At 38.7% G+C, this 26126-nt stretch overlaps 1 protein-coding gene across 12 annotated transcripts in view; it reads left to right on the forward strand.

The window, feature by feature from the left end:
* The window catches only part of LOC129356794 (R3H domain-containing protein 2), a 46357-nt gene extending 33988 nt beyond the window's left edge, over positions 1–12369 (forward strand). For 8 of the 12 annotated variants that reach the window (XM_055026347.1, XM_055026381.1, XM_055026378.1 and 5 more), the window contains 13 exons: positions 242–477; positions 1491–1666; positions 2116–2214; positions 3636–3929; positions 4545–4680; positions 6192–6349; positions 6630–6769; positions 6945–7045; positions 8205–8374; positions 8568–8712; positions 9652–9746; positions 10281–10365; positions 10890–12369. In XM_055026347.1, coding sequence (XP_054882322.1) covers positions 242–477; positions 1491–1666; positions 2116–2214; positions 3636–3929; positions 4545–4680; positions 6192–6349; positions 6630–6769; positions 6945–7045; positions 8205–8374; positions 8568–8712; positions 9652–9746; positions 10281–10365; positions 10890–11272 — 2218 coding nt within the window. In that variant the 3' untranslated portion in view covers positions 11273–12369. The remainder of the gene's footprint in view (positions 1–241; positions 478–1490; positions 1667–2115; positions 2215–3635; positions 3930–4544; positions 4681–6191; positions 6350–6629; positions 6770–6944; positions 7046–8204; positions 8375–8567; positions 8713–9651; positions 9747–10280; positions 10366–10889) is intronic. The other 4 variants (XM_055026391.1, XM_055026401.1, XM_055026395.1 and 1 more) reach the window with 1 other exon arrangement.
* The last annotated feature ends 13757 nt before the right edge of the window (positions 12370–26126 follow it).

The raw sequence follows: 26126 nt of genomic DNA on the forward strand, positions 1-26126 counted from the left end.
GTGATTCCTGACAGATCTGAAAAAGTTATTAGGACCACCAGAAAAAAAAGATTTTCTTTATTTTGCCAAAGAATAATTTTTAAAAAGGTTGAATAATTTTAAGTGCAACTGACTCTCTACCTCTGCTTATTTTTGCTAACTTCTTGCGCTTGATAACTTTACCTCATTTCCTGACTCAACTGTTCCTATTTTACAGCAGTCATTGTAAAATCTTGATCCTCCCTGTTCTGTTGTCTTTTAGAGGGAACCGTGAGAGCTCCAGTAGAGCATCAAGCAGTCGTCAAAGCAGCACAGACAGTGATATGAAGTGTCTGGAGCCACGACCTTGGAGCAGTACCGACTCGGACAGTTCTAACCGCACCCTTCGGCCACCCGTGACGAAGGCCAGCAGCTTCTCTGGCATCTCCATCCTCACCAGAGGGGACAGCCTTGGCAGTAACAAAGGATCACAGGGAAGCTGCAAAGGCTCTCGCTCTGGTAGGGACTGAAGAAAAAAAGCTTTTGGGTCTGTTCAGTAAATCACATTAGACCTAAAGTCAAGTAACTTTTAGGTTAAACTAACTTTGTATTAATTGCAAACATGTGTCTTTCTAGCTACAGGTCAACTCTGTATATATTGACCTAATACAAGTAATAGTTACTTCTCTTACTGTAAAACAATATTCCTTAGGAAAGTGTTTTCTGTATATTTTTAAGAACCAAAGATGGTTATTTAAGTTAACGACTGAGCTAAAGAAAAATTAAATTAATGTTTGAGCAATAAGTGAAATAATGTCCATTGATTCAAGCTTTCCTAAAAATGAAATAAATACAAACTTGGCCTAATATTTTGCCTCCATACACTAAAATAACCATGCAGACTCATTAAGGCCGTTTATCAAATCTTGCTGAACATTTGAGAAAGTACCTGACATAAAGTCAGACCAAGTCCATTATCAGTTACCAAAAATGTGAGGGTTTATATGAAACACTTTTGTTTCTTATGAGATGTTTGTGATTTGTGGACCAATCTGTTTGAGAATTGAATTAATGTTTTTTTTTGTTTTTAGCACCACAGATGCTAGTAGAGGCTTATGACTCATTTTCACACAGGAATTTATATCCTATGTGGCAGCCAAACATGTGACATAAGCAGAAACCCATTGGGCTTTAATACTTCAAATCACTGTAACTTTCAAATTATAAAATGCAAAAGCCGAGTTGCAAAACAACATGACAGCTACAACACGCTATAATAGTCACAATCTTGTGCTAGTTATTTCTTCACCAGAAAACATTGTATTCTACTTCTGATTTATGCATAAATAAGTTTGAAAAAAATGCACATTTCAATTAATTGAGGACAGCATGATGTGTTACCTAGATGTCTTCCAGTTAATTATGAAACATTCTATAAACAGCAATACTTACAGCTGACTCTGCTGTTGGTAACCTATAGTAGAAAATAAAATACTGCAAACGTCTTTTTTTTGTCTCCTCTTCCTTTCCAGGCTTGCCCTTAGTCAGTCCTGATGTTTGCCCTCCGCCTTCGATCTCCCAATCCAGCCGTAGCCTCCTACCCTGCCCGCCGCAGCCGCCCCAGCAACCGCAGCCCCAGGCACCAACCCAAACCGCTCTGCTACCCACCCCACAGCAGCACCCTATGGGCAACCACATGATTGCTCAGGTAAAAGCCTCGATTTCATTACAATTAAAAAACAAATGAGAAATATAATTAATTTAGCATTTAAAAGGCCAAACTGCAACAGTCTTTAAATCTATTATCTGTTGTGTTTTAGAGTCTAACAAGGGGGGTAATCCTGAGACAATGCTGAAGTTTGATGATATGCAGTTTTATGTTAGATATAACAAGATACTACCATATTTCTAGACATTTCCTTTGTTTCACTCTTTGTAGTTGGAACAATTCATTTTAAATATGGGTTTTCGTTGCATCTGCATATTTAAAGAACTGCGTCAGTTTCCATTTCTCTCATTTCTGCTCATTAAAACTTCACCAGTGTGTTCTAACCCTCATTTTTCCTGTCTTCATAATTCTTTCTTGCTTCTCTTTTCTCCTCTTCACTTGCCTTCCTCTCTGCCGGTCCACTTGCTCTTTCTTTCTGGTGTGTGTAGCCGGTGGCGTCTCTGCAGCCCTCTCAGCCTGTCTCCTACTCCAGCCCCTCCTGCCCCCAGGTTCTCCTGCCAGTTTCTCCTCCCCAGCAGTACACAATGGTACTGATGCCTCTTGTAACTTCATTACTTCTATTTAGTCATAGATTACATCAAGGCTGACATCTTCAAATGTAAAGGGTGGTTCTACTAAAAAAGCTCATTCTGATTTTTTGCTGTCATTATTATTAGATGGGTATTTAACCGTCATAGTTTTCTTTCCATAGTACACACTAACATGTTCTTTATCAGTTTTACAAAAAAAATATGTAGCAGAAGTGGTAAAAAAATAATTGGGCTTTTAAAAAAGAAATAATGCAATTTCTTTGTCTGGAACAAGGTTGCTTTTCATCTGTGGATCAAAGTTCAGCTGAACATTTTCAGACTTAAAATTTATTACTACTTTGTTTTTTTTACTTCCACACAAATTATTTTGATGGCTATGGTCTTTAACTTGCATGCTTTTCCTTTAACAGCGTTGAAAGTTCTGCTTTGTCCTTTTATTGTGGTTTTCTGCTGCTTTATGGCAGTTGGCAAATAAATTGACATATCAGCAGCTGGTAATAATCATACATTATATCACAGATAAAAGGCTGCAACTATCAATTATTTTAGTAATCAATAACTAGCAATTATTTTGATTATTAATTGGATAAAAGATGTGCTGAATCTGCTGATTTTTAGAGTTATGCTTATACAATATTAGAAATTGCTACATTAAAAGATGCAAATAAATGCCAATAATTTTTTTTAATTGAGAAAATTAACTTTTATTTTGTTGACCAAAATGCAAAACTTTGCATTCCTTTAGTGTATGTTTTTTAACATTTGTAGAAAAGGATTCATCTGCCTCTGAAAAAAAAATATTTCTAACGCTAACATGTGAAAAGCTCAGCCCTTTTCGCTCGACTTATCATCAATACTTTGCAGGGCTAATTGACTATTTTGTGGATTAACCCATTATTGGATCTTAAATGCAATATATATATATATATATATATATATATATATATATATATATATATATATATATATATATATGTAGTATATATTTTTGCAGTTTTTATTTAATTGCTGCTCTGAAAGTGGTGGTGTTTCAGCAAAATGGCATTTGTGTCAGTCTGTACACTCCAATTAATCAGTAATCAATTACTAAGTTAGTTGACAATTATTTCAATAATTGGTTTATCCAGTCAATTGTTTCGGTCCTACACTGTAAAGTAGGGCTGAAGCGACATGTGCAGAACATGTGTACAAACATCAGCACAAACATTTTGATGATGGGGGTATTAGAACAAATAGGGGTATTAGAACACATTTTGGACAGAAAAGCTATTAAAGCTCTTAATATTTTTAATACTCTTATGATCACTTTGTCAGTTCGTAAAATATGAAACTCCAGATCCAGCTGAACTGAACATCCTGACTTTGGAGTGTATGCCATAATTGAAACCCTCCATTCCAATCATTCCCATTGTTTCCAGGGAGATGAACTGGCACCCCAGTTCACACAAATGACTTTGAGTCGGCAGGGCTCCAGCGAGAACCCTGAGCCCCCACCCATGTATCAGCCCCCTCCCACCGTGCTATCGCAGCACCCCCCACCCCAGCCTGGCTACATTATGGCTACGACAGGCCAGCCTTTGCCTCCACCATCTGGCTACCAGCCCCCTACTGGACACCCGCATCCACCTCCACCTCCGCCTCCTCCATCCCAGACTGTCATACAGGCTCCTCCACCGCCGCAGGGCTACATCCAGCCCCCTCCACCGCAGCAGGTATGTGGGTTTAACAAACGTCTGATTACAGGAGTCACATATAGTTTCAAATACATCTTGGAACTTTTAGTGGAAGAGCATAGCTCCTAATATCAATATTTAAAAATATTTCTCTTTAAGCAGGTGTGCGAAGTAAAACACTTTTTCATAGGCAAGAAAATAAATACCATTTAGATGTACAGATATGTTTTTCATCAAGGAAACTTACAGCTGGTTTGCTTTGCCATACGAAGCACAACCCCACTTCTTATGCTCTTGTCCCTCTACTTCTGCAGAATGAGGCATATAGCAATGAAATATTTTGCTATGGCAACTTGTAAGGAGGGATACATCACACAGCTCATTTCTGCTGACTCCCCTGTGGCTAAAATCTAATATTCCAGGTTTAATGAGAATCATAATATTGATCATGGGCTTCAGAATAGTGCTTGCTCAACTCTTACTCTATGTTATGTCGAGTTAAAATTAAAAGTCCCAATAATATATACTTTCACTACACTTTAGGAAGCCGTTGATGCAATAAAACTAACCAAATAAGTAACAATTGGGGATTAATGTGAAGCCTTGTTTTCTCAACTGAACTTTCTTTGATCTTTTTGTTGTTTCATTCCTCAGATACAGGTGTCATACTACCCTCCTGGTCAGTACCCCAGTTCAGGACAGCAGTACCGCGTGTCCCAACCTATATCCCACCAGGTGTCTTATCAAGCCCAACGCACACAACCAATGCCTCCGCCCAATCAGCAGTCAGGTCAGTACAGTCTGAGGTACTGCAAACTTAAAAACAGTCTCCACTTCAACTGTAATGTGGCTGAAAAAGCTGTTAGTGTTCTGAAGGCGCATCGCCTTAAACACCCATTTCTTTGTGATTTGATTTGAAAATATATCATATATCAAACATTGACATATGAATTTAATATAAATGGTGAATTTATATTTGTATAGCATGATTAAGACATCAGTTGACCAAAATTCTTCATAATTACATCCACAATTATAAAATGGTAAATTGAATAAAAATAAATAACACAGTTAAGATTCGAAACTAACTCAATATTAAACACTAAATAAATAATCAGCCACAGACCAGAGAAAAGAGAGGAGTTTTTCCTGACATTTCAGTGAGATTGCTCTCTGGAATAACACCCAGACTCCTGACTTGTACTGAAAGTACTTGTACTACAAAGAACATCAACTGGGCAAGAGGAGAGATAAGGTTTGCCAAACCAGATGACCTCAGTCTTGTTTTTATTCAAAGTTAGAAAATTTAACCTCATTCAGCCATTATCTTTAATTAACTGACGTCTTGCTTCAGCTATCTTCTTCCACCTGTTGATCATTTTTCTAGTAACATTTTTCATTTCAGTTCCAGTTGAATTTTTCTTATGAAAGCTGTTTCATCAGGGTCTGCAAATACTGACTGTTAGCTCTGTTTTGATGTGACCCTCATGTCACTACAAGGGGTTTAATCCTCATTCTCTCTGCTATTAGTAATATTCAATAATTTGGCTGCCATGATGATCGTTACTTTGACAAGTCTTGACTTTTAGGATATTTAACATATTTGATTAGTTTTCTACTTGACACTGAAATATACAATAAATGGACTTGCTGTCTCTGACCTACACTGGGTCATTCAGGTGAAAGGTTTGGTTTAAACAACCTTTTCCCTGCATTATTCAGCTAAGTAAATTTGGCACAAATCAATATTCAGCTCTGTGTCTTTCAAGGAAAAAGAGGCCGCTTTTTGTGGAGCATTTGGACTCTTTAATTTACGCTATCTGTGTTAATATTGAGAGATAAACATTGTTGACGGCTGAAATGGACTTTGAGCTGAAGTGGAAGTCTGCCAATCCACATAGCTAACAAATACTAAGATCAGTGACATCATTAGAGGGTTCATTTAATTGTGAACACTCATAATTTGATAAACCATAAACTTTTACATTTTGAAATTATTTGATAATTGGTTAAATGAGAATCATTTACTTTTTAAGTTTGCATGAAACACACTGTTTTTCTGCATTTTTAGACTTAGAGACTTAGACTTAGACTTGACTTTATTGATCCCTTGGGAAGACTCCCTCAGGAAATTATAGTTACCAGCAGCTCACAGTGGCACACAGTAAGCATACACAAAAGAATACAAATAAATACAAATTAAATACAAGGTACACAGTAAATATAAATGAATACGTCATTAGGTATTCATTTGAATACTTTGACAGACCTTTGTCTGTTTTTGTATTGTGCTCTCATCAGGTCTTCAGACCATGATGCCTAGCCAGCAGCCAAGCTATCAGAACATGATGGGGGTGCAGCAGCCTCCAAATCCTGGTCTGCTCAATTCCCAAAGAACAAGTATTGGAGGCCAAATGCAAAGTATAATGGTTCAATACCCACAGATGCCATCATATCAGGTTTGTGCGCTTTTGATTCTTCTGTTTTATGTCACTCTTTTAGAAATCATGCATAAATACAGATTTTAGCATTGCTATTCTTCACTGTAGCTCTAATATACATTTGCTGCAGAAGGGGATGTATTTGGTACTGAATTAGAGTTTTAGAAATCTGATGTGGTTTGATTAGCATCAAAATTTAAGTTGACGCCAAAACAGTAACTTATTGTCTGACTTTAACTCTTCTGAACCAAAACCATTTACATTTCTTCCCACTCAATCTTTCCATTTCTTGCATTAGGTGCCAGTGGCAAATGAAAATCAGCAAGTGGTGCAGCAGCAGTACCAGCAGCAGGTCATGGTGCCTGTCAGCCAGTCTGTCCAGGGGCCTATGCCTGTCTACTACAGTGTTATTACACCCACACAGCAAAATAGCACAAGGTACAAAGATTTGTGTGAAATGTTTGCCACTTGAATGTTATTCTTTTTAATATTACTTCAACATATTAAAAAAATTGGAGTAATATTTTATCATTTTTGAATGCTGCAGACTAACACTTTCTTTTCTTTTACTTTTAAAAGTAACCCTCATCTTTTCTTCTTGTTTGTCATTTAGCCCGTCAGTAGGCTACCTGCAGCCTCCCAGCTCAGAGCAGTTCCAGATCACACAGTCACCGTCTCCCTGCAACCCTCAACCATTGCAACAGCAATATTCAGGTATGGCCTCCTGTCACTCAGTACTTTAAATTACTAGTATCAATGATAATAATATAAGGAATTTATTTGAACAGTTTGTTAAATATTTTACTTTGATACAAAAGTCCTTCATTTGCTTTTTTTTTTTTTTTAAGTCAGAACTTTGGCTGTACACATCACCTAGTCTGAGAATATGCCTGATTTGAAATTTATGGCATAACTAACTGAGATTACAGCAAAGTTAATCAGAGATCAGACAATAATAGAATGACATCTGTGGTTTGTAAAATTGGGTGAAAGGTATTGCAGGGGAAAGTTTACTCAGGTTTGTGTCATGGAGCTGTAAATAAATGTCCTTGAAAGGGGCAAACTGAACACGTGTTTTTTTTTTTTTGTTTTGTTTTTTTCTTTTTTACTCCTGATCTACCTTGAACTTGTTTCCAATGATAGTCGCTCTATCATGTGAATGCTGTCCTTCACTCTGTTCTGTTTGTGTCAAGCCACCCTGTGACTCTGCAATCTTATATGCTTATTTCTTCACACGTTAACTTGGCTCATCTTCTTAGGGACTAAATTTAGTTAGTCTTAGCATTTGATTGTTATTCCAGTGAGTTCACCATCTCTAGTTCTATTATTGATAGTCTGTACTATGAACAACTATGTTATTGTTGGCCACTTTATTGGGTGCACCTTCGTTGTACATTGGTTCTGATCCTTTTAAAACTATCTTAGCCTTTTATGTCATAGTTTCATTGAGATTATGCTCCATATTCTCATGATTTTATTTTATTTTTTTACTGAATATTCATGATTTTTATTCTCCTTTGGATTGAGAACTTGTGGCTGTCATCAGCAATACTAATTTTTTAACAAGGCTCAGTTGGTTCAGATGCAAAATATTTGACATAATTGTAATACATTTATTTTTAAGTCTGACTATAAATCTTGCCTTGTATTTCAACTTCTATCGTCTGCATTTATAATTTTACAGTGGCCTTCAGTGTCATGTTAAAGAAAACATTGTTTTCAGTGGGTAGTTTGAAGCTACGTTTAAGGTGAATTAAATCTTTAATATTTTTGACTCCCCATGAAAAGCACAGGGCCACAGATAAGGTCAGCCCTTCCCTGTCTCATAAATCATCCATCTATCCTGGTTTTTATCTCTACTTTGCTCCCTCAGGAGTGGCTCCTCCAGGGCCCGGGGTAATGGTCATGCAACTCAGTGTCCCCAACGGGCCACAGCCTTCCCAGAATCCTCCTCTCGTTCAGTGGAACCCGTGCAAGTACTACAGCATAGAGCAGCGGCCCAGCAAGCCAGGAGAGCTCTACAAACCTGACAACACTCCACAGGTAAACAAAAGCATCATTTATTACGAAGAATGATGTTATGTTATTGCAATGCCTTTTTTTTATTGTTTTATCCCCATCATCCTTCTCTGGTCAGTTGTAATAATGACTGACTTTAGTGTGTAGGTTCTGAATTAAAACTTCTGTCCATTTAATACAGAAGTTAATAATCAATATCATGCTGATCTTTATTTAGGGCAGCACTCAGCTGACCAGTCCCCTTGCCTCTCCAACTCAGTCCCCCACCCCGTCTCCCTCTGGCAGTGTCAACAGCGTATGTCCAGGCCTCGGACCACTACCCCTTATTTCCCAGTTTCAACGGCCGGGAGGACCGGCTCAGGGTACGTGTAAAGGTCCAGATAAATAACCCTCATGAAATCAGATTCTGACGTTCCTGGACAAAGTGTCCAGAGAACCAGAGTGAAGAAATTATATTTTTATCTGCGACAGCCACCAGTTGACGTTGTACTTTGTACAATCAGATATTTTGCAGTTGTAGCTCCAACCCTAAAGGGAGAGGTAAATAATGTTTGTTTATAGTATGAATCATTAACTGTATGCCACGTCATGTTTCATATTTCTGAGACGGATTCTTATCTCAGGAATAATAAAACTTGTATTTGTAAATATTTCTCAATTATTAAATACTCCTACACTTAAACAAAAATTCTACTCATGTTGTATGTCAGAATCCTCTCATTCTTTGGGAGTTAGCTGTGTTTATAAACCCCCCACCATAATGTAACCTTTTCTCTTTCCATGCATACCTTTTAATTTGACCAGGTGGCTTTGGGCCCCAATCCAGTAGTGAGATCACTCCGCCTCAGCATGCTGAAATGACTGGCTTCATGTCAGGGTGTCAAACGCTCTACATGAATTTACCTCATGTCTGTCCTCTGACCTATATTTATTTAAACTCTGAGCCGCTCCGTCTTTACTGGCAAATAGATCAAAGATGTGGAAATCACCATTGTACATAAAAACCTGGTGTTGCATCAGTCTGAAATTCTCGTCTATACAGCACAGTACCTCAGAAAAACAATTTGTTGGGCATTTCTATTTGCCTTTAGCCAAAACCATCCTCCTGCTCAAGAAAAAAAAATACTTTTGTGGTTTCTATGCTTATTTTTTGTCATTATTATTATTATTATTCCCAAAATATTTAAATTTATGCTTTGGAAATGTAAAGATGTTTTTAAAACTTTTATTGATCACAGCTATTTCAAATCAAACATTTAAGCTTTGTAGTTTGATCTTGACGTGTGTTTTATGTCCTTCAGGTGAAGGTCGATACTCTTTATTGGGGCAACCTCTCCAGTACAGCCTGTGTCCTCCACCCCTCATGCATGGCCAATCCTCCTATAACTCCCACCAGGTTTGTCTGTTTTTTTCTTTTTATATCAATGAAAGGTCAAATAAAGTTTCATTAGGGATACATTCAGGCTATGATTTGTCCATTTTAATGAATATTGTTCTACAGACTTACAATGTTGAATCTTCTGATTCAACTTACTTCCTTTTTCCTTTATTAGGAAAAAGGAAGTAAACTCTGTCGTAGAATACAAGATAATGAACTTTGAGAGGCCATCCTGTCTATGACAGGCCTGAACTCTCTCCTCCTATGATGCACTGAGACTGATCAGGCTTGCAGGTTAAGTGTCCATGTTCCATCCTGCGTGTTTTATGCATCTTATGGCTCTAACACAGCTGATCTGAATACACAGATTAGATTCCCTCTTAAGTAATGAACCTAGGATATATGTAAAACATTCAGAACAACAATGCTTGAGGATTGCTTTTGGACACCACAGGGTTAAGGCTTCCATTTCTTGCTTATGTCGCCACCTGGTGCTGTGCACAGTTATTGCAGTGCATTATTGAGCTCTCTAAAACCTGTTTCTGTGTTTAGGGTCAAGGAGTAATCAAACACGGAGCACGAGGAAAGAGGCAAACACTCAAATCTGCATCAACAGATCTTGGCACCACAGACGTTGGTAAGTTGGAAATTGCATGAGTCACAAGTATCTTATTTAAAAACTTTGGTATTGTAGTTTTTTTTTTTTTAAACGTATGTCTCAGACCTTCGATTATTGCACACGTAGTCCTGTTGCCAGCATTTTTTTAACATGTCAAGAAAAACAAGTTGCCTTTTAAAAATCACCACTGGAATATTTTTCCCCTTTGGGATGTTAGCATTCATAAATTAAGCATCACAATGAAGAGATACATAGGAGGAGCAAATGTTGAGCACTACATGTGACACGGCTTGTAATATTCTTTTAAAAATAATACCAGCAATCTTGGAGATGACCCTGTTGATCACAGAAATGGTTCTTTATCACCATTTCTGTCACTCTCTAACCTCAAAGCAAGCTTTGTTGTTACAGCTACTGACTCTGGACGTCACTCGAAGAAGATGTGTCATCTAAAGTTTAATTGTATTCAACTTGCTGAAAGTATTTATAATTTCTAAAGTTGAAATCAAAATGTTGTGCATCTCTGCTTCTTTCTCATCCAGTTGTGAGTCGAGTACTTGAGGTGACCGACCTGCCGGAGGGAATTTCACGTCCGGAGGCCGAAAAGCTTTTCAACCAGCTGTCGATGTGCGGTGCTAAGATCCAGTGGCTAAAGGAACCCCAGGGGGGCCGAGGAGTAGCCGGAGGCTGTGGCCCCTGCGTCGGAGCCAGCGCGATGTCTGGGATCGGCATGGGAGCCGGGGGAGGGAAGGGAGACGGCCACGACCCAGCACACCTCTACACAGTAGTTGCAGTGTTCCCCACCACCATGGCTGCCCAGAGTGCTTCCTTCAAACTCAACAACAGCGGAGCCAGCCTCTTCAAACTTCGGGCTGCCAAAAAGAACTATGACCTTCGTGTGCTGGAGAGAGCCAGCTCTCAGTGAAACGAGAGGAGAGGGCGAGGACAGACAGACAGAGACTTTTGGTGGAAAAGGAAGGACAACTGAGTAGGGCTGCTCTTAGTGTACAATTTAAAATCAAAATGGGGAAAAAAAACTTGAGTTAAATGATGTGTCAAATGTATAAAAGGGAAGAAGGTGTGAATCATGAGGTGGCTGGTGTTTGGTTGCAAATCGGATTTTTGTTGTTTGTTTTTATTCATTGGTTTTGTTTTGTATTTATAAAGCAGAAGAGCACACAAGACACGCAAGCATGTGTTTCACTGTTGCCGTGGAATGTGTGCTGCCATGACACAATTACACACACAAACACACACGCAAACAAACCAAAAGACAGACAGAAACACGAAGTGCAGGTAACAGGGTCACGTAGCACATAACAAAAACACACTGGACAGTCAATCTCAGTCAAACCTTTTCCTCTTCCTCCTCCTTCCCTCCGTTTCTCTTCCCTCAGCTTGCCGCGTCCCGATTGTCTCTGAATCTCACATATTTATCAATTTTCATACGCAGAGTTGCGCACTCTATCTGCTCTCCCCCGCTGCCATTTCTCCTCCCATGCTTCCTCCTCTCTTTCTCTGCTTCTCTGTTCCTCTCATGTATCGCTGCGCTCTCCTCTCTTGCTTTCTGTTTGCCTTACTGCTGTTGTGGATTTATGTATTGCGCTGGTTCTTTATTTCTCAGAGGTTTTCCTTTTTTGAGGGTTCAATATATTTATATAAGTGATGTAAGGAATTAAAGAAAACTATATATTCAGTGATTTTTCTTTCGTTCCCGAGTGACGAAGTTTAGGCCTTCCTTTTCTCCTTTACTCCTTCCTTCTTCATCCCTGCTCCTCTTTGCTGCCCTCTACCTCACTTCTTCAACCCTCTCCCTCTCTCCTGACCTCTGCCCTGACCTCCGCCCCGACCTCCGCCCCGACGTCCCCATTGTGTTTGCGTTTTTTGTTGACAGCCGTGCAGAACGTATCAGAAGAAGTAGTTAAAGTGCACAATGATTGCATATGTCTACTGTAAATTTTATTTAATCTGTTATTTTTGTTTGTTTTTAAAAATATAAAAGTCGAAAAATCTATGAAAACACGTCCTGGCATCGTGTGGTTTGTTTGAATTCAGGGCAGTTTTAGTTATTATCAAAAGAGCTTATTTCAAGAATTTATAACATTCTTGTTGAGCGATATGCATCTTAAGAATTGTTCATTAAAAATCAAGGGAAACCCTAAATTTTAGTAAAAAAAATTCGTTTTACGTAAGACCAAAACAATTTATTTATTTATTTTCAAAAACGTTAAGACCAACACTGCTGGCAACATTCATGATCGAAGTGTAATTATTGGGAAGTGGAAGGGAAATGTATGGGCCATGCACCAGCAGCAGGGATAACTGCTTCCTCAGGATCGTGAATCAAATCCCATTCAAGAGTTTTGGGTCAAGCTGTAGGTGAAGTCGCTGCTTTCAGAGTTACTCCCCTCTCAGGTGTCAGTACTGTGTAATTAGACTGGTTTACTGTGTGACAACGTTCGAGATGCTGGAGGAAACCTTAATGATGACAGATTTTCACCTCAGTCCACTACCTGATCACTTAGTCACTGTTTGTTGAATCAGCTGCACTTCACTTTGCTGTAAATGCTGATGCAGATTTGTTCCCTCTTTATTTAGTTTCCTCTCCTTTGCATGTTCAACGGCGCTCAGATGATGAGCCACCCAGGCACGCCTCCTGAGTTTTTTTGTGGGGGCGGGGCTGGCTGTCAGAGGAAAGGAGCTACAAGACCTGCGCAGGCAGCGCTGCCAGGCTTCAGCACTCCTCTGATTGGAGAAGAGAGCAACCCCTCAGACACGGGTCACTTCTCACTGGGAAATGGCGTCCGCTCCATGCCATCCTGGACCAAATCACTGAGAGGAAGAAAACACAGCAGCTGTGTTGTCATCTCCAACCTCCTGTGACCCTGCCACTCCAGACAGGAGGGATGAAGGAGGATTGCCAGAATGCTTGTTTGTGTGTGTCTGTAGGTGGTTTGGTGTCTGTGTGTAGGTGAGCAGACTGGTGAAAGGCCAAGGGCACCGAGGAGGAGACGGCTATATAAATCTGCTCACTTCAGGAGAATTTCTATATCTGATAGGAGTGCACTGAGGAGCAGATTTCTAATTCACATAAACATCCAAGCATCAGCTCATCTATAACCTTCAGTAACATTTGAAGCCTCACAGAACTGCATTTTACTTCAATGCAGTTCAGTTTAGTTTATTTAAATAAATTCACAGGCTTTTTACAAGACAAAACACATCTATTCATATGTCCAAAATGCTTCTCTTCAGCCATTTGTGACCCTCTGAAGGACTTAGTGCAACTGGCACTTGAGTAAAGACAAGTAGAGGAAAGTTGATGAAAATGTTAGTTAAAATATAAACTACTAATCTATTATTCACTGCTCATTTTCTGAGAAATGAGAAAAAAAATTGCTTATTTGGTTAAAAAATATATATTTCTTTTTGTTTCCTGGTTCTACCTTCAACTTTACAATTTCACTATCAAAAAATATTGACACCTCTGATCTAGACGCAAATATTTGACCATCTATCAGACTGCTGAGATTTACTCGGAACTGTGTCATAAAACAGGACAGTGGCTGAAAGACCCAATCAAAGTCCAGCCATAGAACTGATGTGAAATAACATGGCTCAACCTTAAGAGAGCTGTGCAAAAATTTAATTTCTCCCCACAAAGTGAGACTGAAAGACTCCTACATCAAGCCATTGCAGCAAAGGGTGGAGTTTTGGCTTCATCTTAATTTTTAAAAAAGTATAAATGTACAAAAGTAAAACACATTTAAGAGGTAATTGTGTGCCATAAAAATTTATTGCCAAGTTCATCCAACAGAGGTCAGTGTTGTACTGGAAAGAAGGCAAATCCTTCCACTAACCCATTTTAACATTCGGTCAGTACCAGTGTCTGGTACTGACCGAGTAGTTTTAATTTACACTAAGACAGTAGTTTTTACACTAAGACCGAGTAGTTTTAATTTACACTAAGACAAAGTGTGTTGGACTGGTGAAGAATCATGTTTGGGGATTAAAACTTTTAAAGCAGGTTTTGAGTGACATGAATTTCTAGCATTTAGTTAACCTAAATGTTAAACATCTTCCTTTCTTTAAATTAGTTATTTGTGTTGCAGCATGCATCACAGAACCAATAAGTGTGCCATTTCCTAATCGTATCAGAAAAACATTACACAAGCATTAAAAAACGAGTACAACTGTGTGAGGCGTCAAGCTGCAGCCGTGGATGTGCAGATAGACGCATCCCTTTTTAAAGAGCGCAGGCTCTGCATCATCTCATTGAACCGCCGCATTCAGAATCACATTTAGCATCTAGTCGAAGAGAAAATCCATCTTCCCTCCGCCAGCCGCTGAGAAATGTTGCAATGTGAGGAAAAATAATAACATAAAACTATATTAGAGATCCTCTTTGCCTACTGTAGCAGAGAAGGTATTGATTTTTAGAGAAATATTTCACAAATCCTCTTCGCTGGGCCGATGCTAATGTCACCTCTCTCTCTTTTTTTCCCCAGGTGTCAGGGGCAACATTTCATTTTGTTCAGGCTTTTCATTGAACTTTTAAAAGATTTTTTTTTTTTTAGAAAGTTTTTACTCTCAGGTTCCTGTAGGTGTTTTCTTTTTCTTTTGAAAATTGATCTAATTTTATAATTTCAAAACAATCCTCTGAAGCACTGAATTAAAAAGGTGTCTTAAGCGTTTATTAAACGCTTAACACACCTTTTATTTCCCTCAGTTTTTCGCAACTCCTGAGACATAGCTCAGAATTTTATGTATCTTTTTTTTTAAGTAATGATGTAGGTAACGGTGTCAGGGGTCAGTGTTTTGGACCAGACAGTCCTGCAGACAGAGACAGTTTCCTGACTGGCACCATTAATCTGTTCAGGGTGTTAATATAAAACCAGCTGCCCTCCCACCGGGGAAGACAGTGGCAGCGGCATTAAATTGTGCCTGTGGGTGTTTTCCATCCTGTCTGTCCATCAGAGGCGAACAAGACACATAAATACATAAGTGCTGGTTAATACATGTAATTTTATCCGTGTGCAGTAATAAATTGAAGGTTGGTGGAGACACCCATACACATAAAGTGACAAGACAAGTTTACAGATTGAGTCCTGAGGCCCAGAGAGAGAGAGAGAGAGAGAAAGAGAAAGGGAGGCGGAGATGCAGCGGAGGCTGCAGAGAAGGCTGCAGGGTTGGAACCAATTAGGCCAAGAGAGGCTCCCTCCACCTGCACCGCCAGGCCCCCGGGGAGAGCCCCAGTGACAAGATGAGGGATCATCATCATTACCATTATTTATTTGCTAAGCAGAGGCCGACTCTGGGGCCAATCCTAATAGCATTCCCGAATTGCAATGAGCGGTTTGCTTTTGGGGGCAGGTATGGAGCTGGGGAGGAAGGCGTGTGGATGCGGCGTCGCAGCGCAGTTAACAACCCGCCGAGCAGAAACAAACACTAAACTATTGTGACCGTCTGATGCTGGAAGTAATGCTGTTCAATCAATTATGCAGGCCTATTGTAGGTTCCCCAAACTATCAATGAGATATGAGGCTTACCGAGGCGTTTGGTGGAGGAGTCGGGTCGACCTGGCCTCTGAAATCAATCTCGCCGTTTCAGGTGAATGCTGTTAAATTCATTAGGGCAAAATCAGCCTGCTCATATTATTGCTGAAGTTTAGAACAATTTAGAAAATTACCTGTTGATTTTTTTCTCTTTTTTTTTTTTTTTAATCTTTCATTGTTCAGTTTTTGTAGACAACTTTACCAATGACTTGGATATTTAAGCTTTTTGAAACAGCTTTATTGTATCACTCACACCTTTTTTGTTTGCATGTTGGTTAAATTTCTCTCTCTAAATCATTCTGAGTTGTACAGAAAGCTTTGCGTATATGAGATGGACCAGCAGCCTGATCAGTACATGACTTAGTGCATCACTGTCTCAGTGCCACAATTCAAGATGAGTGGACTGTTAGCAATTAGTCAACAAGTGGGGATGAAAAGTAAATGTTTAAAACTGCTATTTCAAACATCTGTTTAAAATATTTATTGTATCTGTTTGTTTGAGGCTAAACAAACAGATACAATAACTGGAAGGGATTCCAGAGGATTCAGGAATAAAGATTTGAAGCCAAGTTGACTATTTGTAAAATCTCTGTCAAAAGAATCATTGTGCATCCAAAATGAGCATGGCCAGATGAGCTAAGGGAATATTTTGGAAGAAAATCACAGACATAATTTTAAATTTCACTCTGTCAAACAGTAACCTTATTTAGCCTGTATAGACACGAGGTCGGCTGCTCTTTGCTGTGAGGCATCCGATATTCTCTCAAATTGGAGAGTCATCTGTCCTGGCTTGAAAAAGCATTTATGCTCTTTATGCTCGCCTTTTTTAAATGTTTTAGATGATTGAAGATATTTTAATAAGATAAAATAAGATAACCCGAATCAATATCAAATCAAAACTAACTAAAATGGTTTTTACCACCTCATCCAGTTTTAATACAGTTTTATTTTTCTACTTTGCAACACAAGAGTCACAGAGTTGGACTGGACTTGTTTACAACACATCCAGTTTTCAGCAGAAACATCTGATGCAAAACTGACTCAGTGTAAAAGTTATGCTAGAATTTTCTTAGGTTTAAATATGATGTATTTAACTAGTTTAATTTCTAAATGGAAATATCGCTGATTTTTACTGCTTTTGCGATTTACTGCTCCTAAGATGGTGTGCAGTAAGAACTACTGCGTATAACCTTGACTTAAAAATATCTGGACTACCTTCCCCTAAAATATCCATGAGGGAGGGATGCTCCACTCTAAAAACATCTCCAGAAGAACACAAGTGTTTGCTGAACTTTGACTGTACCTGTTAGCATGCTGCTCTGTCAGCCAGTTTCATCTGAAATCTAGAGCGTAGATGGAAGCAACATTCTTGTGCTGCCATGTCCCAGTCAGGTTTAATACTCCAGATATCCTCACTATGTCCATTTCAGTACTTCAATCTAATCTACTTTTATTCAGCACAGATCACACATTCTCCGTGTTTAATCACTTCAGTCGGAGTGTGTGTCTGTGTCAGAGAGAGAGAGACGGGGGTAGGAGGTGTGGATGATGCAGCGTCTGTCTGTGATTCAGCTGTTGTGGTGGAGTGACTATAGTTAGTCCATAACTCATGATGCTCTCCATTCAGAAGACACCTTAGGGCAGCATAACACCCTGTGAGACTCAATCACAGCCTGGGCTAAATCGATAATCCTGGAGATAGTTGGGAGGGGGAGGGGAAAAGATTGAGAGACAGTTGCTGGAGGAGAGAGAGAAAGAGTGGATGATGTGAGAAGGAGACAGGGGAAGAGGAAGAAGGAGACGGCTGAGAGGGAGATCAGGGGCTGGAAGAGGGAGATGAAAGATGAGGGCTGGTTTTCCCACAAACCCCCAAAGGCCCCCTTGCTGACTGTGGTTTTATCTGATGATGTGAGGACATTGTAGAGGCGAAAGGTGAAAGGAAAAGAGAGAAAAGAAAGCGAAAGATGTCTGACGAAAATCAGCCCAAGGAACAAAACTGCGCAGTGCAAGTTTGCATGCAGTGAAAAAAATGCAAGTTTGCTTCAAAGTTTTAAGATGTTATGATTTAATCTCTGCCTACCTTTAAAGGAAACAACCATTTAATAGTTATTCCCTGTTTTATTTACATCACTTTTTAAACATCTAAAGTAACTTCAGACCAAAGCAGTTTGTCTTCTCATCCTGCAGAGGTCACACTCGTACCGGCTTGACTATTAGTGTGACCTTTTGACTTCTCGTTTTTATATACATATATAAAAGAAAGGGAAGAAGTTGAAAGTATTCTTAATCTTAAGCTGCATATTAATGACAAATATTGGTTTATCTTTGTACTATCTATTGCTTAATGTGCAGATTTACCCCACTGAAGTATTCTGGGGTAAATCCGGGCTACCGTCATACACTGCCCCCCAGAGGCTTGTAAAGATGCCATCACAAATAAGATTTGGATATAATTTGTCTTTAACCCTCTCAGGCACAAATCACTTGAAAAGACTGGCTAAGTTGTTGCAAATCTGCAACACCTGCCTGGAGAGGGTTAAGGAAAGGATTCAGAAAACTTTGATGGTACTAAACCTTCCTCTCCTTCGTCTGGTGGCTCACATTGGAGGTCACCATAGCAGCTCATCTTTTATCTATCACTCCTCTCTTCAAATCTTGCTTCACCACATCCAGGGAACTTTTATGTGGTCTTCCTGCTTCTATGCTCCATATTAAACAGTCTTTCTTCAATATATCCACTAACACTTCAGTGCAAGCCATCTCTGCCTCATTAATTTTGTCTCCAAGCTGCTGGTCACCATCTCTGCTTGTACATCCATCTATCCATAGCTTCTCGATCTTCAATCAATGAGGCAGTTGCAGCTACACATGTGGTAAGTTCTTCTTTTGGAAGCATCTTTTGGGCTGTATTTCTCAATTACACAGCAAATGTTAAAACATATCAAATGCCAAAGTGGCTATGATTTGGTTTTATTGTTGATTGACCACAGGTTATTGGTCAGATACCAAATATTTCTTTTTTTTTTTTTTTAAATACAAAACCTTGCTGCATTGATTGTAGCTGTAGTATCACCCAATGGAAAGCAAATTTAAACTGTTAATTTAAATTGATTTAAACATTGCATAATTTTTACCTCAAATCTTTCACTGAAACAGTTTATATTTTTTGTTGATTTAACTGTAATTAAGAGATGTGTTTGGACGTCTGACAGTCACAAACTCACCTGATGCACAGACTGAATAACATGTGGGTAGCAAGTGCCAGTAAATACCTTTAGACAAACTAATAATGAGCATTTCTCCCAATCATCTTTTTCCTCTTTTTTTTTTTTTATCTCACTTCGGTAAAATATCTGCAGGATTGTCCCTGAAAAATAATCTTCACTGTAGTCTACTTCATACTTTGAAAGATTTCTGATACATTTTCCCAAAGAATTACCCAAAAGTCTGGAAGTGACTATATTGGGAAAACATCTGTGACACTTACCAATCACCAAGGTGCCAATTAACACTTGTCTTAAAATGGGAGGAGTGAGTGCGTGAGAAAATGTAGAGGAAGTGGCATTTTAGTGAGATGTGAATTCTGTAGGATGGTGGGAACGAAGAGGATACTTTCTATCAGGCTTTTGTGCAAAGATCACACAGGGAGCCATCAGCGAGTCAGTTCAGAGATGAGGGAGAAAACCCACATCTGTCTTGTAGTTTTCTGTCACCCCTTCGCTCTGTCTTTGCATCCTCTTCCCTTCATTTACTTTCACTCACAGCCTCTCTAACTTTCAGCAGTGAACTTCCCTGTTTATCCAGCTTTTCCACTCCGAGGCATCATGGTGTATGGCCCCCCTACCTCCTCTTCTTCTCTGTGACTTGCTGTTGTTTTTGAGTGATGTGCGGCTGATGGCGAATGCTGGGTGATGACAGATGGATGTGACAAGCAGATGGTTTTGCTTGTCATCTCTTTAATCACACAAACTCAGTCGGCCATGAAGTTGGAGTTCTGTCTTGTCAAGGCAACACAAAGTGGAGACAAATTTACCCAGCATGCCATAGATTTTGAGAGAGAAAAAGTGATGGCATTTGTCGAGAAAAGGACCCAAATGTAAATGGTGGTCTTTGTGTTGAGGTCGACTTTGATACTATTTTGACGTGTGCCGACTGCTGTTAGTTTGCAATAAGATGAACACGACAGCTGTGAAGATAGAAAGCTGGGTAAAGGGGAATAAAAAATGTCTCACGTCCTTGTAGTTGTGGGATTGCCTAGGAATAAATGTACTGAATGCACATTGATATAGCAGCGTGCAATAGCTTTGTGAAATATTCTAGAAATTGTGTTATATATTATATACACCCATATAAATATGTAAAAATAGTCCCAATCAAAATATTGTCCTTAGGGAATGTGTTTATGTGATGTACTTGTATGAACAATAGTAACAGAGCCTTGCGAAAGTTATACCTATTGAACTTTTTATTTACATTTTGTCACTTTATAGCCATCCATTTCAATGTGTTTTAATATGGATTTTTGTGACAGGTCAACATTACAATAACAGTGAAGTGGAAGGGAATTTATATAGGTTTTTAACTAATAAAATCTAATGCATATGCATTTAGTCTCATTTACTCTGATGCAGACAAAGAAGTCATTTAATTCTAGTCCTGTGTGCAATCTAATCTCCATATGAATGCAGCTTTTATGTTCAAAGGACACACTAAACATGTCTGGAATAAAGTTGTGAGGAATTTCAAAGCAGATTTAAGTATTAAAACAATATCTCAAACTTTGTACATCTGACTGAAAACTAAACTGAATAAGTTTTAGCAAAACTGATTCAGATATTTGTAGTTCAACAAAAGCCTGTTAATCAGCCATTGATTGATATCATGTGTGTTGAAGTCAGAAAATGCATAAAACATGCAGGTTGAAAAGCACTGTGGCCAGTGTTTTATGAGGTCACTGACCGATAAAGAGTTATTTTAATTGTGAAACATCAGTTATCTCTTTTTGCAGGAACTTTCCTTCCCTCTTTTTGCATTAAGCTATATGAAATAGCCCTGAAATGTGCCACATGTCCTTTTTTCTCAAGAGCTAAATAGTAGCTGCTATTGAAGCTGAGAGTAGCTCAGAGCTTTTCCCTTATCATGCAATGAAATGGGGATAAATAGGAAAACATGAGATCATATTTCAGTTTCTCCAGGTGATGTTTTAACACACTTAGTAAAAGTCCAATTAAGTTTTCAATAAAATTAAATGTCCGCTGAAGGTGACAGACGTCCCTGTTTTATACATCCATTAACAGCTTGACGACAGCGACTCACTTGTGTGTAGTTTTTTTTTAAAGAGCATTAGCATACTTCCCAGCTAATTTTGCTTACACTAACCACAAGAGCAGCTTATGAATTGTTAAATATGAATAATGTTTCAGGTTTGCTGTTTTTAAGGTTGACGTTTCACAGATCACTATGAGATCATAATTACAGCTCAGCAAGCTCACCAGACAGAAAATAATTTTCAAACAACAAAGCTAGTGAGCAAACAGGAAGTCTCACTTTAACATAAAGTGTGTCTGTGTCAGGTGCATTCTTGGTTAACACATGTCTGTGTCAGTAAAATTACTCATGGAGGATCCACAAATTTTTGTGAAATAAGAGTAACAATGCCATATAATAATCTTACTCAGGGAAAACTAAAAGTATTTTTTTTTTCAAAATGTTACCCAGTGAGTTAATGTAACTAATTATTACATCCAAAGATGACAAATGAATGCTGTTGTAGCTTAGAGTGGATGCAAAAGTATGGATATGAAACATACATATGTACTTAGAATAATGAGATATTTTAATAATAAATAAGACGTGTTTTATTAAAAGCAGAATGAAATTCTTGTTGAAATGTTGCTTTTGACAACCAATATCTTTTCTTACAAAAGGCAATGATACAGTAAGTAGATTTAAGTATTTTGTTGACTCCGTTTACGTAGTGGGAATTTTCACCAAGCAGGTCCAGGATCAACAGCACGCCAACACCTCCTGCCACTCCTTTGCCCCCTGCTCCCAATGTACATTTTTTTTAGATCCGCCTCTGCTTCACAGGCAGAGGCACTGCAGTGATCACATAAAGTATTCTTAATCGGATTCATCCTGAACAACTTGCAGTGTTTTTGTTTCAAGGGAAAGCTTCACTGCATCAGACATGGATGTTTCATCCCACAACATTTGATAAGAAAAAGCTAATTGAAATTAGAGAAACTTAAAAGTCTCACGTACATAAAATCTGTGGCCAAGAGGCCCCTGCTGAATTTTCAGATGAGAAACTTAATTAACATCTAAGTGATCAAGCCAGCACAATAAGCTAATTGTCTGATAAGGCGTAATGTTTAGCATCAAGCAGGATCCCACACTCATGAGGTCTATATATCTTTTCTCTCACAAAGAGATGGAGTCAGCGATTCCTTCAGGTGCAGCGATATGGTCTATCATTTCACTCCATCCCCTCCTACCTGCTCTCCTCTCTTCATCCCACCATCAGACTTTCACCTTCGCCTCATCTTCAACACAGCCTTCAATCTCAAAGTGAAGCTGGCAAGGTCAAATTGACTTTAGATTAATTAACTGTCAATTAAAGGAGTAATTGTTTCATAATGTCCTGCACCCTCAAGACAAGGTGTTGGTACTGTCAGGACTGGTTTAAGCCGATAAGCCTGGGAGTGAAGCCTCTCAGAGAGGCAGCGAAGTGACAGCAAACCAGCCGATGTGTGTTTGTGTGGAGGACGGGTGCGTTTATGTGGGACCTGTAATGAGACAAACGAGGGAGACCTCATCCATTATCCCACAGTAACACCGCTGCTGGAACTGCAGCGGGTCGCCCTCAGGTGGCTCCATATACATCACACATGCCTGACGGAAACACACACACACACGCGCCCACACACGCACACACACGCACACACACGCATTCCCAGTGGGTTTGTATTCCTCACTCAAATCAGCATTCATCAGTTCATACAGTGGCTGATGAGGAGATATGTCCACCACCACAGTCAACCGAAGGGAGGAGAGAAGAGCTCGTCGAAGGTGATGAAATCAGAATAAAAATGAGAGTTGGAGAAAAACAACTGAAAAGAAAGAAGACATAAATAAAAAGAGAGGGAGAGAGGCCGTGCCGTGAACGTTGATGAAATGGTGATTGCCTCTCGCTCGCTAATGGTTGGCCTGGAGGGGTGTCAGGCAATGGCAGCTAAGCTCTTCCTTCTGCATTTGTCTTTCCTCTTCTCGACATTATCAGCTGCATTTTCCTCCGCAGACAGCTGGAAATCTTCTCTGTCGAGACAGGAGGACCGACCAGAAAGAAACCAATATTAACATCTCTTAATATTAGTAAAATATGTTAAAATGTTATGTTTTCCACACCTGTAAAGTTCAGAATTGGTCAGATAAAGTAGTAATAAAAGTCACAAAAGTAAAAATTTTCAGGCTCTATCATCCTTCACACAGTTTTGCTTTCCATTGTTCCCAGAGAAAAGGGTTTATTCCTGTATTTTATTTCCAACATTTGTCTTTAGTTAATTGTTGCTTTTGCTAATACACCAATAGTTTTCCTTATCTCTGCTTTTGGAGGTACAGACAGTCAGTATCAAGAAAAATGAATGGTGCTCCTGGATTGGCTTTTTTGCAAATGGCAGCTTAAAGTTTACTGAAAATAACAAATTCCATCATCACATTTACGTAACGAATATAAAGTCAATTGGAAAAATCACTAAAGAACTGCGAAGAACCACAATTTCAAATATGCCAAATGCTAAATGTGTGGTACTTTTTTGACCATCAAAACAAGAGAAGTGCAAATAAATAGTTCGTTACTACTTTTTATGTTTACTACTTGAATGTTTCATAGGTTCAACAGAAAACAATACGATTGTGGTTGTTTTTTTACCCACAGGGAATGTGATGACATAAGCTATGTGATTATGGGTTTTGCAGAAAAAAAACACTTTTCTTAAATTATTTTTACAAAATAAAAAACTTTAAGAAAAGTGTTGATTGAAATAAATCCGCGTTAGTGCAGGTAGAGCAGTAGTGTAATATAATCCATTCTAGTCATTCACTCTTGTCACATTCTCATTTTAGAAAATTCCACCCTTTAATTTTGGTATATTTAACAAGGGGAGAAAAACTTCTCAAGAAATAACCCATAAAATTTCATACAGAAGAAATATAACTAAAGCGTTTTTTTTTTGTTTTTTTATTTAATTTAGCTAAAATTTGGGGAACTTTAATGACATACATGATTTCTAATTTACTGGAAATTTAACCACTATAGGACACGAGGGCTAATTTGTCTTAGCCACTCTTTAAAATAAGAAAGACAAGAGAATATTTTATACAAGAATGTGTGTTGGTCTTAATAAGTCACGACAATATAGGATAGCTATGTACAATATTTTGTTCATATTGATGGTGATTGGGACTTAAACTGTGACAAACAAGGCTGAAACTTTTCCAGAATGGTGAATGAAAGCAGCATACTGTGCTTTTTTCCCACAATTTCAATGTATTCATTTCTTCACTTTATTGTCTGTATATCTTTATGTTGAAAACAGATTTTCTCTTCATCTGTGTACATGTTTCCATATTTTTATTTACTGATCAGTTTTATTTTCATTGTTTTTTGGGGTGTTTGTTGTTGTTTATTTGCAAATTTCAAAATAATCTCCTCCCAACACCAATCCATTTCAATTACTAGATTTATCCCTCTTGGTAATCAACTCCATCGTCCACTCCTTCAAACGATGGTTCATTATTTACTACAAGTGTCTCTTACAGGATTATTGAGTCACATAAATGCAGCGTCCTCTAAATATTGATCGAAGAGCTTGTCTGTTCTGCATTTATCTGGTTGGAGGTCCAACGCTGCAGCTCGTTGTGTTCATGTCAGGCACTTCGAACAACCGAGGAGCAGCAGCTGGAAACACATGGAAGTGGGACTGTGAGAGAATAGATGGTTAGATGGATGGATGGGTGATAGACAAATGGATGAATGACGGGTAGATAAATGGGTGGGGTGATGAATTGCTAGATGGGTGCACAGATGGATCTGTTGATGGACTGATTATGTGAAAGATGGAGAAGAGGCAGAAGAAGAGTGGAACGGACTGGGAGGATTGTCATCAGATGAGCTGATGAATAAATGGGCAGACAGATCGGTGGATGGCCAGCAGGAGATTGATAGGTGCTTTCCTCAGTGGGCCACCTGCATCCTCAACATTTAGAGGAGGGTGGAGAGTGGATACTCATCTGTAATAGGGGTAATGGAGCTCAAAATAAACTCACAAACAACTCTATTTCCGTCTCTTTTTTCCCTCTACCCCCTGTAACCCTCTCAGCACACTCCCAGCCCCTCTTACACCCTCAGAACATTCGCCATGTACCAGTCACTTCATCTGGTTTTGTTTGAGGAGCTGCTTGAAAGTGAAAACAAGCTAAAACACCGTAGAGAGAAAACACAGTGAAGCAGGCTTTGTTAAAGCCCACACAGCAAGGTGAAAATTTCTCCCCACCTCATCATACGATGAATCTCTCTGCTAAATATGCATTTAGCTAAAATCTTGCAAACAAGGGGGAGATTACTAATCCTGGAATCAAAAGGAGCATGTTTGAACTAGATCAAATAACAAATATTGACAAATATTTACATGATGTAAATTACTTTTATTACCGAGTTATGTTTTTTGGTTCAGGATAAAAAATGTTGAGCTTTCATTTTGTCATTCATGTTACATTTGCAACTGTTATATTGCACTATATGTATAAGAAAGGGCAAAGTCCCTAAATGTTATAGATTGGGTTTAAAGTGGGTTTTATTTGGTCCTCTAATATACTGAATATATAGCTCACTGAAACTTCAGCCCGACACAGCCACAAAATTGTTAGAGTTACTAAACCCAACACCAACTTTAGTTTTTGCAGATAAACTATAAATTGGGTCTGAACAGTGCTAATCTAATATTTCTGTGCAAATCGAGACATTTTTGTGTAAACTTGATTCTTTAGTTGAATTTCCTGATTGGTTAAAAGAGTACAGTTTGGTTGATCTATAGTTCCTAGTTCCCATGTTTGTTTATTCTCCCCTTTCCCCTGATCCATTCTCTCTCTGTGTCTCTCTGTGTGTCTCTGTGTGTCTCTGTGTCTCTCTGTGTCTCTCTTTCTCTTTCTCTCTCTCTCTCTGCC

Source organism: Poeciliopsis prolifica, unplaced genomic scaffold, assembly GCF_027474105.1.
Source record: "Poeciliopsis prolifica strain line A6 unplaced genomic scaffold, Auburn_PproV2 SCAFFOLD003, whole genome shotgun sequence".
Classification (NCBI taxonomy): Eukaryota; Metazoa; Chordata; class Actinopteri; order Cyprinodontiformes; family Poeciliidae; genus Poeciliopsis; species Poeciliopsis prolifica.